General features: G+C 47.6%; 1 protein-coding gene across 1 annotated transcript; it reads left to right on the top strand.

Annotated features, from left to right (window-relative positions):
* Positions 1–12: 12 nt before the first annotated feature.
* Positions 13–13,322, top strand: ncoa6 (nuclear receptor coactivator 6). The gene is made up of 15 exons (XM_031565488.2): positions 13–365; positions 1,414–1,725; positions 2,032–2,187; positions 2,974–3,096; positions 3,272–3,391; positions 3,595–4,308; positions 4,989–5,135; positions 5,410–5,687; positions 6,039–6,332; positions 7,400–10,709; positions 11,478–11,531; positions 11,641–11,671; positions 11,955–11,996; positions 12,355–12,503; positions 12,909–13,322. Exons 2-15 carry the CDS (start codon positions 1,512–1,514, stop codon positions 12,959–12,961), a joined length of 5,685 nt encoding a protein of 1,894 aa, XP_031421348.1. The 5' UTR covers positions 13–365; positions 1,414–1,511; the 3' UTR covers positions 12,962–13,322.
* The last annotated feature ends 4 nt before the right edge of the window (positions 13,323–13,326 follow it).

Genomic DNA, 13,326 nt, shown 5'->3' with positions numbered 1-13,326 from the left:
CCCTTCGTCGAGGGGGATGTACGCAGATAACCCAAATGTTAACGTAAGAGACGTGGATGACGATAGTGTAGGTCGGGTTATACGTATAAATCGTAGATATAATCAAAGATTTTACAATACTATCCTCCGTGTCCTCAATCCTCTCTGATATAATATTGGCTTGGTTGGCCCACACTACACGTTGCAAGTATACATTGTCATGTGTTCCTGCGTAAACTCATTCGAGAATTACTACGAACGTCGCAAGAGGAAAGGGAAAAAAATCTCGTCAGATTGGAAGCCGTTTTAGTTAGCAACCCGCTACAGTTGACCGATACATTGTTACGGAATTAACAATTGCATTTATTTCCTAATGGATTGATCCGGTAAGGAACCATTTATCGCAAGTCAATGCAGGACATCATAACGACTGTTAATGCAGATTTAAACAGCAATGTGAAGCAGCTTTTAAAGATAATTATTGTATTGTAACAAGCTAGCAAACATTAGCTAGCGGTAGCTTGATGGTTGTTTAGCAAGAAAGCCAGTTGGGGAGCTAAACCACTTAAGGTTAGCTAGCTAGCTTTGGAAGAGTTGAAGGCTGGCTTTAGTCAGTAGTAGAGATACAACGCATTTGCATTTGTGTGTGGGTAACCCACATACTGGAGTGTGAATCGTCTAACCGTATACTAACCGGCTAGCTTTCTACTATTGAATTGTACAGATTTTTCGCTTGCTTAGGTGACCAGCTAGCTAGCTAACTTGCCCAGCGTTTAGATCATCCATCCATTTAGCGACGTAGCTACCTAGCCATCCAGCTAACGATAAAGTATCTAGCTAGCGACATGCTATGCTAAGTTAAAACATTCGTTCACCTAACGTTATTTGAGTTTGTAGCGAAATTGGAATGTAGCCTTACAATTTATATAGATGACCAGTTAGTTACCGATGCTTCTCTGAGAATGCAAACATGTATCGATGGCGTTCGAATTTTGTGAGGCTCTCACACTTACAGTCTGACATAAAATACGTAGCTAGATACGCCATCACATATTGATAGATGGTTAGGATCACTAAATGTACAGTGTTACGAGGCTCCGAACTAACGTTACATTTATTATTCAACCCATAAATGTGTGCTTTTACTGACAAAGGGAAACTAGTGTGAGCATAACCGGCCAACATCAATGAGTTCATTCGGAAGTAAAAGGATTTAGTTAGCTAGCTAGCTATACATCCAACTGGTTGAAAGTAGGCGATCGTCCTATTTTTGACCATTGTCAGATTAACTATGTAGCCTGCAAAAGCATATGGCCGACATTCAAACTTGAAGGTGTTGCTCTTGGTTTCATACCTTCCAGAATTAAACGACCACACACATACACCAGGTAACTAGATGTCACATTTCAAATGCATTACCTTTATTTGTTTTAGGTGCTACAGGCTTTAGACCTCATCCTACTACTCTCTCTGGAAGGGGTCATGGCACAAAAAAACATGCCCGTCCGAACTCTATCAATGGACGGATACCCATGAAAACAGACACAAATGCGGAGCAGGACTCCGGGGTGGAAGACGCAGAAGATGATGGCAGTAATAGTGCCAGCATCCCTGCACAGACCTCCATCATGGGGGGAGAGGGACATTCTCTCATATTCGTTTCCTTCAAGGGAAACATGGGCGATGAAGACTTCCAAAACAAACTGGACAGTGTCTTGAATGGGATCCCAGACATGATACAATTAGGTTTGTTCAATGTGTTCATTTGTGTATGTTGAGCGTAGAGATATTTCCCACCCCTGATCCTTTACAGACTTGTTAACATAATTGTCAGGTTTTTGACAGTACGCGCTCTTCATTCAGATAAATGCAATCTGCTGAAAAGGGTTTGAACATCTAAATCAGTGTACAGACATCAAAGTGCATAGTGAATGTGTGCATGTCATAATTCATTGCAATGTCATGTTTGGTGTTTTTGATCTCCTCTACCATCACTGCCAACCCTTTCTCACCTTGTTTGTTTCGTTTTTTTCCACCTGTGTGTTTATCAAGGCCCTGAGAGACTGAAGCCCCAGCGCGTTGAACCATGGAACAGTGTACGAGTCACCTTCAACATCCCACGGGAGGCCGCAGAGCGACTCCGCCTCCTGGCTCAAAACAATCAACAGCAGTTACGGGACCTTGGGATCCTCTCTGTGCAGATAGAGGGTAGGGCTGTCAATTCTCAGTGCGGAAATACAGCCATAGGCATGTTATTTAAAAGCAATTGTTCATTATAGGGCCTTTTGTGATCTTTTTGACCAGTTACAAAAAAGCACTGAAAATAAATGTTTTAGCATAACTTTGCACAAACAAAGCCAGTGACACACCCGTCGGCCAATGTCGGCCGTCTGTGGCCCTAGTTTTTGCAGTGTCCCAAGCACTGTTGGCAATAGTCGGATCCCTTTTGGCGGCTTTTTGGCTGATTGAGCATATTGAATCGGCGGCGGAACCCAGCGGTGAGGGAGATCACTCTGATTGGCTGTTCAGTTCGGGACAATTGGATTGATAAGTTCCTTCAACATGTGGAACTGAACAGGAAGTCAGAGGTTTCATTTATCTCCAGCTCTCGACATAGGTTCAGGAAAGCCCCTTGAGCCAGTCGCTGCAGTATTCATGATTTCACCCATTTAGTGCGGTTTCTTCTTATTTTTCGCCTCTGCCTCTTCCTTTCTTCTTCCACAACCAAAATACCATGGGCTATCAGACATATTCTCAATTAGAAGTAATGAAACCGTCTGTGGTGAGCGAGAGTGGTGTGAAACGCTGGTGCAAAACATGCATGCTAATTGGCTGTAATCTTTGCGGTGTGTTCAAGTGCAATTTTTTGGCCCAGACACAGGCAACGCAACAGTCGTCCTTCTCACTGCTAGTTCTTTCCCTTGCTCCTCCTGTGTAATCACACTTTTCTGCGTCACTGAGATGGAAATAAAAACAAAACGTCTATTTGTTCAGGCGAGGGTGCAATCAACGTTGGCCTGGTACAGAATCGAGGTCAGGATGTCAGGGTAAACGGACCTGTTGGGCCACCTGGGCAGACGCGGATGGATGTGGGGTTCCACATGCAACAAGGGCCAGGTACAATACCACTCAAATGCTTCTCTTTTTATATAACTGTATGTGTGTGTGTGTGTGTCTGTTTGTGTGGGCATGTATGTGTACTGTGAGGGCATGTATGCATGCATGCATGCATGCGTGTGCCAGTGTTACATATATGCACATTGAGTTCAATTTCCGTTCCATGCGTTTTTAGGAGGCATCCGAATGAACAACCCTCAGGTTTCAATGGTGCCACCAGGTCAAGGCCAAGGAACAATCCCAGGAGGAAGCGGACAGATGCACCCAAGGGCTCAAAGACCCCCCTCGCAGACAGGTAGTGTGGATACTCTATACATCTATTGATGGACATATTATATATGCCGATTCCAGTAGTTTTGCGGATATATTGAGTTACAAACAGCATGAAGTGAGTGTACATGTAAATATATGAGAGCATGACAAAGTATTTAAATTCATTGTGGAAAGGAGAAAAACACTTTTTCAATCAGTGTTTCATCATAGACTCTTTCACCACAGACGCTATGGACCCTATGATGTCAGGTATGGCAGCCCAACAACAACAGCAGCAGCAGCAGCTTCAGCATCCACAAGCTCCCCATATGCCCCCCAATCCCATGGGCCCTCAGGGTCACCACATGCAAGCCATGCAGGCTAACCGCCAGCTAAACCCAGCCGCTCTCCAGCACCTGCAGCAGCAGCAGCAACAACAGCAGCAGCAGCAGCAGCAGCATCAACAGCAGCAGCAACAGCAGGCCCAGCTGGCTCAGCTCGGTGGTGCTCGCGGTCCGTTCAACTCCTCAAGTCAAATGCCTGTGCCCGCTGGCTGGAACCAGCTTCCATCTGGGGTGTTACAGCCTCCGCCTGCCCAAGGACCCATGGGACCCGGCTGGAGGAAACCGCCACCACAGGCTCAGATGGGACAGCGCCCATCCCTGGCCACAGTCCAGACACCGAACCATCCTCCGCCACCTTATCCGTTTGGGAGTCAACAGGCCGGTCAGGTTTTCAACGCCATGGCGCAGCAGCAGCAGTTGCAGCAACAGCAGCAGCCAGGGGTCAACCAGTTTGCAGCCCCTCAGCCTAAATGCCCCAAGGAGCACCAGGCATTCCGGGCCCAAGGGGTCCACCGTCTGTCCCACCATCGTCTACTCCACAGGGAAGTCTGTCCGCTAAATCACCGGGGTCATCGTCCTCTCCATTCCAGCAGGGGTCACCGGGGACGCCTCCTATGATGGGTCAAGGCCAGGGTCAGCTTGGTCCTCGCCCTACTACCCCGCAAGGTTTCCCTCAAGGTGTGGGCTCACCTGGAAGGGCAGTGATGGGTCAGCAGGGGCCCATGCAGCAAGGGTTCATGGGAATGCCTCAGCATGGACAGGTTCCACAAAACAATATGGGAGGTATGTGGTCAGCAGCACGCTCGCAGCAAAATAAATACCATTATGAAAGTAAATTGGATTCACCAAGATGGAGGCTAAGCAAGCATAATGATAAAATACTCATAAATGCAAATGCAACGATCAAAGTAAACTTTGGAAAAAAAACTGATGGGTTGCGATTTTGCAAAAAACCTTCTACAGAGAACCAACTACGTGCATGTTAGAGTGTAGATAGTGTTTTTTTTTTTTTAATGGGGTGAATTGAAAAATGTGGGTGCAATTCAGAAGAACAGGGATATCTGTGAGTCCAGAAGGTTCACTAAGAAAACAAGAACAGAAACATGTGCATTTAATTAAAACACTAGGCTGGTTCTCTGTTTGTAGTTTTGTTGTAGTTTGTCATATTGTTTTTGAAAGAGAATGTTGGTTGACACCATAATTACCTTTAGCTGTTTTTGAGTTCCTCAGTTGGTATGCTCCATAGACGTAGTCACTTGCTTTGTCACCTATACTCAATGACTAATTTGGTTGCAGGTATGCCCAAACGGATGCCCATGGGCTTTCCTAATGTACCAGGCAATCAAAACTTTGTTCAAGGCCAGGTGACAACCAGCGTTGCTGGGACACCTGTAGTTGGTACCAACCCCCAGGTGCAGAATACCCAGGGCATGGCACACACAGGTAAGCATGCATTGTATCTATATGATGAGCTGAACTGTTAGCAACATTTTTCGTAAGCATTCAACATCATATGGCCATTTCATCATCAATATATTCATCATTGCATATATATATATATATATATATATATACATATAAAAATTATACATATAAATTCATGATATGTATCCGTTTCATGGTATTTTAGGGACACAACCATCTGTTTCAACACAAAACCACATGCAGCCCAACCTCCTTCATGGTGGTGTAATGGGCCATCACGGTGGCATGGCAGGTCAGACTCCAGGTGCCACTCAAGGGACCAGCATGGGCCAGCCCCAGCAAAACCTTCAGGCTCAGATGATGGGTATGCAGTCTCAGCATCAACCTCTGCCCGTGGCCTCCTCCCCAGGGCAAATAGTGCAGGCCCAAGGAGGCGGCCAGACTGTCCTCTCAAGGCCAGTCAACCCGGGGCAGAGAGGGATGACTCCTCCAAAACAGATGATGCCTCAGCAAGGGCCAGGCGGTGTGATGCAGAATCAGGGTCCGCTTGGGGGAGGCCCGGGACATCAGGCGTTACTTCTGCAGCAGCAGCAGCAGCAGCAACAACAACAACAACAGCAGCAAAATGCTATGATGGAACAGATGGTGGCCAATCAAATGCAGGGAAACAAACAGGCCTTTGGCCCGAAAGGTCAACCAGGGGTAATGCAAGGGCAGATGATGAGGGGTCCATCACCCAATCTGGCACAGTTCCAGGCTCAGATGGGACCACAACAGCAGCCGATGGTCCAACAACAACAACAGCAGCAGCAGCAGCAGCAGCAGCAAATGGCCCAAATGCAACAGCAGCAGTTACAGCAGCAACAATTACAACAACAGCAACATCAGTTACAGCAGCAGCAGCAGCAACATCAATTGCAGCAGCAGCAGCAGTTACAACTTCAGCAGCCACAACAGCAACAACAACAGCAGCAACTGCAACAGTTGCAACAACAGCAGCAACTGCAACAGTTGCCACAACAGCATCAGCAGATGCAACAGCAGCAGACCCAACAGATTCCCATGAACAGTAACAACAATCAAGCAATGGGTATGCATGGACCACAAATGCGACTTCCAGGTCATCACATGGTCCAACAACAACAACAGCAGCTGCAGCATCAGCAACAACAACAACAGTTGCAGCAGCAGAAACAACAACAGCAGCAGCAGCAGGTAATGCAACAGCTTCAGCATCAGCAGCAGGCTGCCCAGCACCAGCTCGGAGATGCTAGTGGAGGTGGAGGTGAGATGGGCCAACAGGCAATGCTTCCCGACCTGCAGACCCAGCAACAGCAGCAAAGCATTATGGGAGGTCCTCAACATATACAGGTGGGCAATGGTCACTTCCCAGGACACGGGATGCCGTTTAACCCCCAGTTTGCTGGACAGTTACCCATGGGAGGTCCTTGTGGACAGGCAGGAGGGTTTCCTGTTAACAAGGACGTGACGCTAACAAGTCCCCTCTTGGTCAACCTGCTACAGAGTGATATTTCTGCTGGTCAGTTTGGTGGGAAGCAAGGAGCTGGGAATGTTGGCGCCAACCAGAATAAACCTAAGAAGAAGAAACCCCCTCGCAAACCGAAGAAACCCAAAGGTGGCGAAGGACAATTATCAGAAGGCCTTGGGTAAGAAGTCATTTTTTGGTTACTTGTGACTGAAGGCAGTTTTACATTGTAGTAGGTATAGTTTTACAAAATGATTATTCTGTTCTGTGTTATTGTTTTTATTATTATTATTATTATTATTATTATTATACACTCCTTCTTTAGTCTTGAATCAACACCTGGCTTAGAGGACATCGAGTTACCAGGGATGAGTACTGACCAAGGAGGGGGACTGGATCCCAAAATGTCTGATTTCGCTAACAGACCCGCTGGTAAGAAAGATGAATGTTGATATGCTTGTGTGAAATGTGAGTTATCAGTATTAGTTATCTAACTATAAGGAATAGTGCTACATATTGTGTTACAGGTCTAAAATAAGTGCCATTTTTATTTCCATGTCTTACTCTAGGCTTTCCTGGTCCACAAGGGGACCAAAGGGTCTTGCAGCAAATGCCACTTCAGTTCATGGCTCAGCAGCAGCCGCAGCAGCAGCAGCAGCAGCAGCAGCAGCAGCAGCAGCAGCAGCAGCCGCCACCACAGCAGCAGCAACAACAACAGCAGATTCAACAAATTCAACAACAGCAGTTACAACAGCAGCAGCACCAACAACAACAACAACAACAACAACACCTGCAGCAGCAGCAGATCCAGCAACAGCAAATGCAACAACAGCAGGTGCACATGCAGGGTATGCAGTTAGCCCCAGGGCAGGCAGGAACAATGCCTCCTCAAGGACAGCCGCAGATGCTTCCACATCAGTTGCAACAGGCACAGCATCATCAACAGCAGCAGCAACAGCAGCAGCAGCAGCAGCAGCAACAACAACAGCAACAGCAAATGATGATGATGCTCAAAATGCAGCAAGAGCAGGCAAAGAACAGACTGCCACTGCAACAGGGCGGGCACCCGCCCAGGGGCCTCATGAATCCTGCTGAAGCTCAGAGAATGCCTGTATCCCAACAGGGCAACATGCCTGTAATGATCAATCTGCAAGGGCATGGAGGCGTGCCACCTTCCCCAGACAAAGCCAGGGGGGTGCCCCTCATGGTAAACCCACAGATGGCAGGGGCCGCGAGGAGAATGCCACATCCAGAGTCTGGGCAAGGACAAGGCACTCAGGGTATGGGAGAAGACGTTTCAGGCACCCACAACATGCAGGAAAGAGCTCCTCTAGAGATGGGTCTTCAGACAGGAAATGGCTCCCAGCAACTTGTGAACCAGGGCCCCAATATGATGAAGCCAGGGCCCCCAGTGCCTCAGCACTCTGGGGCTAGCCCGCAGCAGCAGCAGCAGCAGCAGCCGCCACAGCAGCAGCAGCAACAGCAGCAGCAGCAGCCACCTCCACAGCAGGGCTCCATGCCAGGCTCGCATAATATCCATTTCCCAAATGTCCCTACCACCTCTCAGAGCTCTCGCCCCAAAACGCCCAACCGAGCAAGCCCCCGGCCTTACCACCATCCTCTCACTCCCTCTAACCGTCCACCAAGCACAGAGCCTTCAGAAATCAGCCTTTCCCCTGAACGTTTGAATGCTTCAATTGCCGGTCTTTTCCCTCCGAAGATAAACATCCCTTTGCCTCCCAGGCAGCCCAACCTGAACAGGGGATTTGATCAGCAGGGTCTCAATCCCACTACCTTGAAGGCAATCGGACAGGCCCCACCCAGTCTGAATCTGCCGAACAACAACACTGGTGGAAATAATAATGGTCAGCAAGCTTTCCCAGGAAGTGGTAACGCAGCAAGTACAGGGGGGAAACAAGACAAACAATCTGGAGGTGGTCAAGTGAAACGAGCGAGTCCTAGCAATAGCCGACGATCCAGCCCAGCGTCAAACCGGAAGGCTGCCGCCCCCAGCCCAGGGAGACAGAAGGTGGCCAAGATTGCGTTAACATCCCCTCCACACCAACAGCAAATGGTTACCCCACAGTCTATGGTTAGTCCCACTTCACTGCAACCAAGCCCTGTCTCTGTACCATCAGCTGGGCCCATGGACGCACAGCAGATGCAAAACTCTTTTCAAGGTCTCCCTGGTAATTCTGAACATGTGAGTCAAGGACAGATGGCAGTGCCATCAGGTGAACCACGACAAACAGTTCAGTCACCGAGAGACCAGATGACTCAGAGAATGGCAAGCCCACGAGTTTCTGCCGTGGAGCCAAAACAACCTCTGGAGCCCAAGAATGTTCCAGAGCAACCAGCTACTGAGGAAAAGCTTCAATCTCAGATTGAACTACAACAGGGTCTCAGCTCAAATGTTTCGCCAGGTTTTAGGGATGCCCCAACATCTCTGAATCAGTTGTTGGACAGTTCAATCTCACCGTCCATGGCAATGAAGCCACCACAGGGTGCCCCACAAGGGACTGTAGATTCTGCACAGAAGGAAAGCCCTCGTTCCCTAGCCGAACAGGCGAGCCAACGGAATCCCAGAACCCCTCAGGGCACTGAAAGTGGGGCTTTATCGGGTCCCAGTGAGCCTAAGCTTAGTTCAACCCCAAGCCCCAAACTAAATCCCAGCAGCAGTCCCATTTTACACCCTCCTAGTGTTACCCTTAGCGTTAGCCCTAGTCCTGCCTTCAGCCCCAGTCCCAATTCAAATGTTAGTCCAAGTCCACAGCCTAACACCGCTGTCAGTCCGAATCCCAACCCAAATCCCAACCCTAAGCCTGTGTCTAATAATATGTCAACAGTCTTGCAGAGGCCAAACCCTTCAACAGCTATTGCCACCAATCAGATCACGGTCTTTGTCACCTCTAATCCAATCAGCTCTGCCACTAGCACTTCCCCGCAGGTGCCCCCAGTCACAGTTGTCGCAGTTCCAAACAAAAACATGCCGAGACCTTCAGAGATTGGTCAACAGACTCCTGGCCAGACCCGCCCTGCTCAGTTCATAACAACCCCTGTGTTTTTCCAAGTACCGGCAGCCTCTGTTCCCTCGAGTACTACTGTGGTCTCTCAGCCTGTTACCATGGTTGGCCCAATTCAGGTGTCTGCTAATATACAGCTGACGCCTGCTCCCATGGCAACTCTAACATCAGCAGCTCCGGTGTCAACGGTGTCTGTTGCAGCACATTCCCCAGCCGTGAGGTCAGCTACTGGCCAGCCACCTGCTCGTACCGTGGTCGGACACGTCCAGGTGCAGGTTCCTAGCAGTCACGCATCCCCTGTCACAGTGCATCCACCCCCCCAGCAGTCAAGTCCAGGGACTCCGAAGCAGGAGAGCTCGCCAGAGGTATCAGGCTTGAAGTCCAGTCCTATTGCACAGGCGTCACCTCGCCCCACGTCATCTCCCAGTGCAACCTCCCCCTTCCAGCAGCCCTTGTCCTCTCCCCCCATATGCTCAAGCCCAGGTGCTGCACCCAGCCCCCGAAGGAGTCCCTTGTCTCCGTTAGCTGCAGGAGCTAAGAGCAAACCTGGCACTCCCGTTACGATGGTCTCTGATAGTCCCCCAGTGAAACAAGAAGTCGCTGCCCAGATAGCACCAAATGCAGGTGTTGCAGCCCCGCAGGCTTCCCCTTCACCCGCAGTTCCTACTGAGCCCATCTCCTCTCCGCAGAACACTTCCTCTCCGCCGGCCCCTGTTGCTCCTGTTTCAGTCCCAGCTCCTGAGCCGGTGCCGACTGCACCCAACACAGCACTTACTGCCATGCCCACTACGCCTGCTGTGCCCACTACACCTACCCCTGCCCCTTCCCCTAGTTCAGCTACTGCTCCCCTCCCTGTCCCTGTTGCCAGCCCGCCACCCTCCAGTTCCCCTGTGGGGTCAACTGTTGCTGCTACAAGCGTCGCTGCTACCGTCCCAGGACCAACCAACCCCACCGTTAGTTCTCCCCCTGTCTCGACCCCAGCACTCCCCGCAGGAGGTCAGCCCCCTTCTACACCTGTGGAGACCAGCTTGCCAGAGCCAGTGAAAACTGTGGTACCTTTGGCAGAGGCACCAAGTGCTTCAGGTAAATTTCTGTTTTTATATTTGATATTGTCATATTATATCATTATATTGTATTATTTCATTGAGCTACGGAGGACTGCGTTGATGAAGTGGGGCTGCTGCCCATAGTTTATCATTTGAGTGGCTGGTGCATGCACTGTGCACGCAGCCAGAGAGGGAAACTGAGCCTAAGCACTGGTATTTCCTTTGGGAAATGTGAATCTAGTTTCATGTTTAAAATACACTGTGTTTGAAGCTGCTACCTTAACGTAGCCTATTATTAATATTTGTATTGCAGTGGTACTAGATGAATCTTCGTTGCATAAATTACAGCAATTTTAAGATAGCAGGCCTAATGCACTACAGCCTTACCGTACTCTAGTGTAATGTATGTGTTTTTTAGTCTTTATGTGGGCTCAGTAACAAGCATTGATGGGAACTAAAAGGGAATTTCCATTAAGTGAATATAGGCTACCGACCGTGTATCCATTATGAAATGTTCACATAGCGAGATCAATAAGAATGCATTGTTCACAATGCAAGTGAAACATGAGATGGCTACATTATTTGTCAAAGCAAGAATGCCTACATTTCAAAACATCTGAGTTTAAAAAAAAATGTATTTAAGTATATTAAATCGGTGTACACCATATACAGTACACCATATTTTAATTTCCACAAAATGGAGCATTCATTGAAAAAAAAGGAAAAAAAAGAGGATTTTCCCACCCCTGTCAGTGTGTGCCACAAATTGTATTAAATTGCCGTAACACCCGACTTGTCTTTTCAGCTCCTGGTGAACCTGAACCTGCCCAGCAGGAAAAGGCCTCAAGTGAAAAAAGCGGTAAAGATCACTGCAATTTTTGTTAAGCATGTTAATGTTATATGCATCACATTTAAGAATACTGTATAAGAAGAAATGTAATTGATGATTTGATTTCTTCTGCCTCCAGGAGAAGAAGCCGCTCCTGTTGCGGAGCAAGGGTAAGACTGCATTGCCTCATGATTACAGTAGTATGTGCTTTTACAAAGTGTCATTTGGGAGACATCAGGGAGGTAACCTTTCACACTGTTTACATTTTGAAGATCTTTTTGTTTGCTTTAAACACATAAAAGGATATTTTGTTTTACTCTTAAGTTTGTTTTCTGACACTACCCATCTCCTGTGAGATGGTGCTGAAAACCTCATCTCAGTTGGGCAAATAAACATTAACCATTGTGCAGCGACACAAAGTAGTTTACCGCTGTTTTTCCACTTCTATAACAGATGGGCAAAGAAAAGAAAGACGCCCGTCAGCTTAGTCCCCAGGTATGTATGTGCTGAACACATGCTTGCTCTGCACAAACATGTGCAAGGGGCAACGCTGACCGATTGTTCTAACAAGCTGAAGAAGACAGTGGACGCGATGTCTGTGGTAGACGAGGAAAAACAGCAAGAGAGATTCTGATTAATTAAAGGGGCCATGGTGCCTCTGTCCCCTCAGGGTGTGACAAACCTATAATAAACCGTACCAGCTGAAATGGAGAAAGAGAGAGAGATTCAAGATTACCCAATGCCCAGGTCGATACGGATGATAACGTACTGTTCTGCTCTTCCTACTTCTCTCTCTGCCTCTGACTTCATCTGCCCATCACGTCCCCCTCCTCCTTCCGCACCTCTCTTCCAGGGACACTAGGGGCACTGCTGAGGCGAAGGCGAAGGGCCCCAGTCGACGCAGCTCGCGAGCAGAGAAGGAGACGGAAGAGGAAGCAGCAGACAATGGGCAGAGAAAGAGGACAGCCAGACCTGGATCGGCATCCTCCAGCACAGGGAAAGGTGCAGATATTTTTTTAGTGTGTTTGTTAAAAAAAAAAAAAAAAAAAAAATGCATTTGCACATCTCAAGAGGTAGACCTCTTCTTTTCCTTGATGTGCACATCCCAGCACAAGTCATCATCTTAAACTGTAGCATGACTACAGGTGCAAACACACTTAAAAAGCTTGAGGAAAAACTAGACTGATCTGCACACTTGTAACATCTAGTATTATTTTATTACTTATCACAAAGTTTCAGGTCTTCAGCTTTGCCAGTACATTGTGACGGCATATAGTGTGAGGATATCCTTTTTCCCATTGTTTGCACATCTTTTATGACCAGTGGACTGCCTACTTGTCACCACCTGCTCACATGTTATCAGGGGTTTACAACATCTCCTACATTTGATTTTCCTTGTTCCATCAGAAACAAACACTGGAGCCAGCCCCACCCAGGCCAAACGAAGGAAGTCGAAGTGATCATGACACGCTACACCTGTGAAATGAATTATTAACTTCTTCTGTGAATTTATTTTATCTGCTGTTTCTTCAGAATCATGTTTTCACAGAGAGAGTAACCATGTACAGATATTTGTTTTTAAAAAGAAACGATATTGATGTATTTTGTGAGGTCTTATTTAGATTTAGAGTGTGTTTGTGAGTGTGTGTGTGTGTGTGTATGTGTGTGAGTATGGGTTTTGTTTTTCGTTTTCTAATGCTGGATTAATCATGTCATGAAGCCTGGTAATTAAAATATCATGTCTATTGTAAAATTATGTTGCAGATCTGAATTAAATTTTCTACTTTTGTGTCTTGTGACATTAATAAAAATCTGTATGTATTTC

Source organism: Clupea harengus, chromosome 4, assembly GCF_900700415.2.
Source record: "Clupea harengus chromosome 4, Ch_v2.0.2, whole genome shotgun sequence".
In the NCBI taxonomy this organism is placed as follows: Eukaryota; Metazoa; Chordata; class Actinopteri; order Clupeiformes; family Clupeidae; genus Clupea; species Clupea harengus.
This window is presented reverse-complemented; position numbering and strand designations above follow the sequence as displayed.

Bases quoted from the DNA above. Each gene is read 5' to 3' on its own strand.
- ncoa6 (XM_031565488.2), top strand. From the start codon at position 1,512: ATGAAAACAGACACAAATGCGGAGCAGGACTCCGGGGTGGAAGACGCA. The intron at 1,726-2,031 runs GTTTGTTCAATG...GTGTTTATCAAG, and splicing joins CCCAGACATGATACAATTAG to GCCCTGAGAGACTGAAGCCC. The intron at 11,672-11,954 runs GTAAGACTGCAT...CTTCTATAACAG, and splicing joins GCTCCTGTTGCGGAGCAAGG to ATGGGCAAAGAAAAGAAAGA.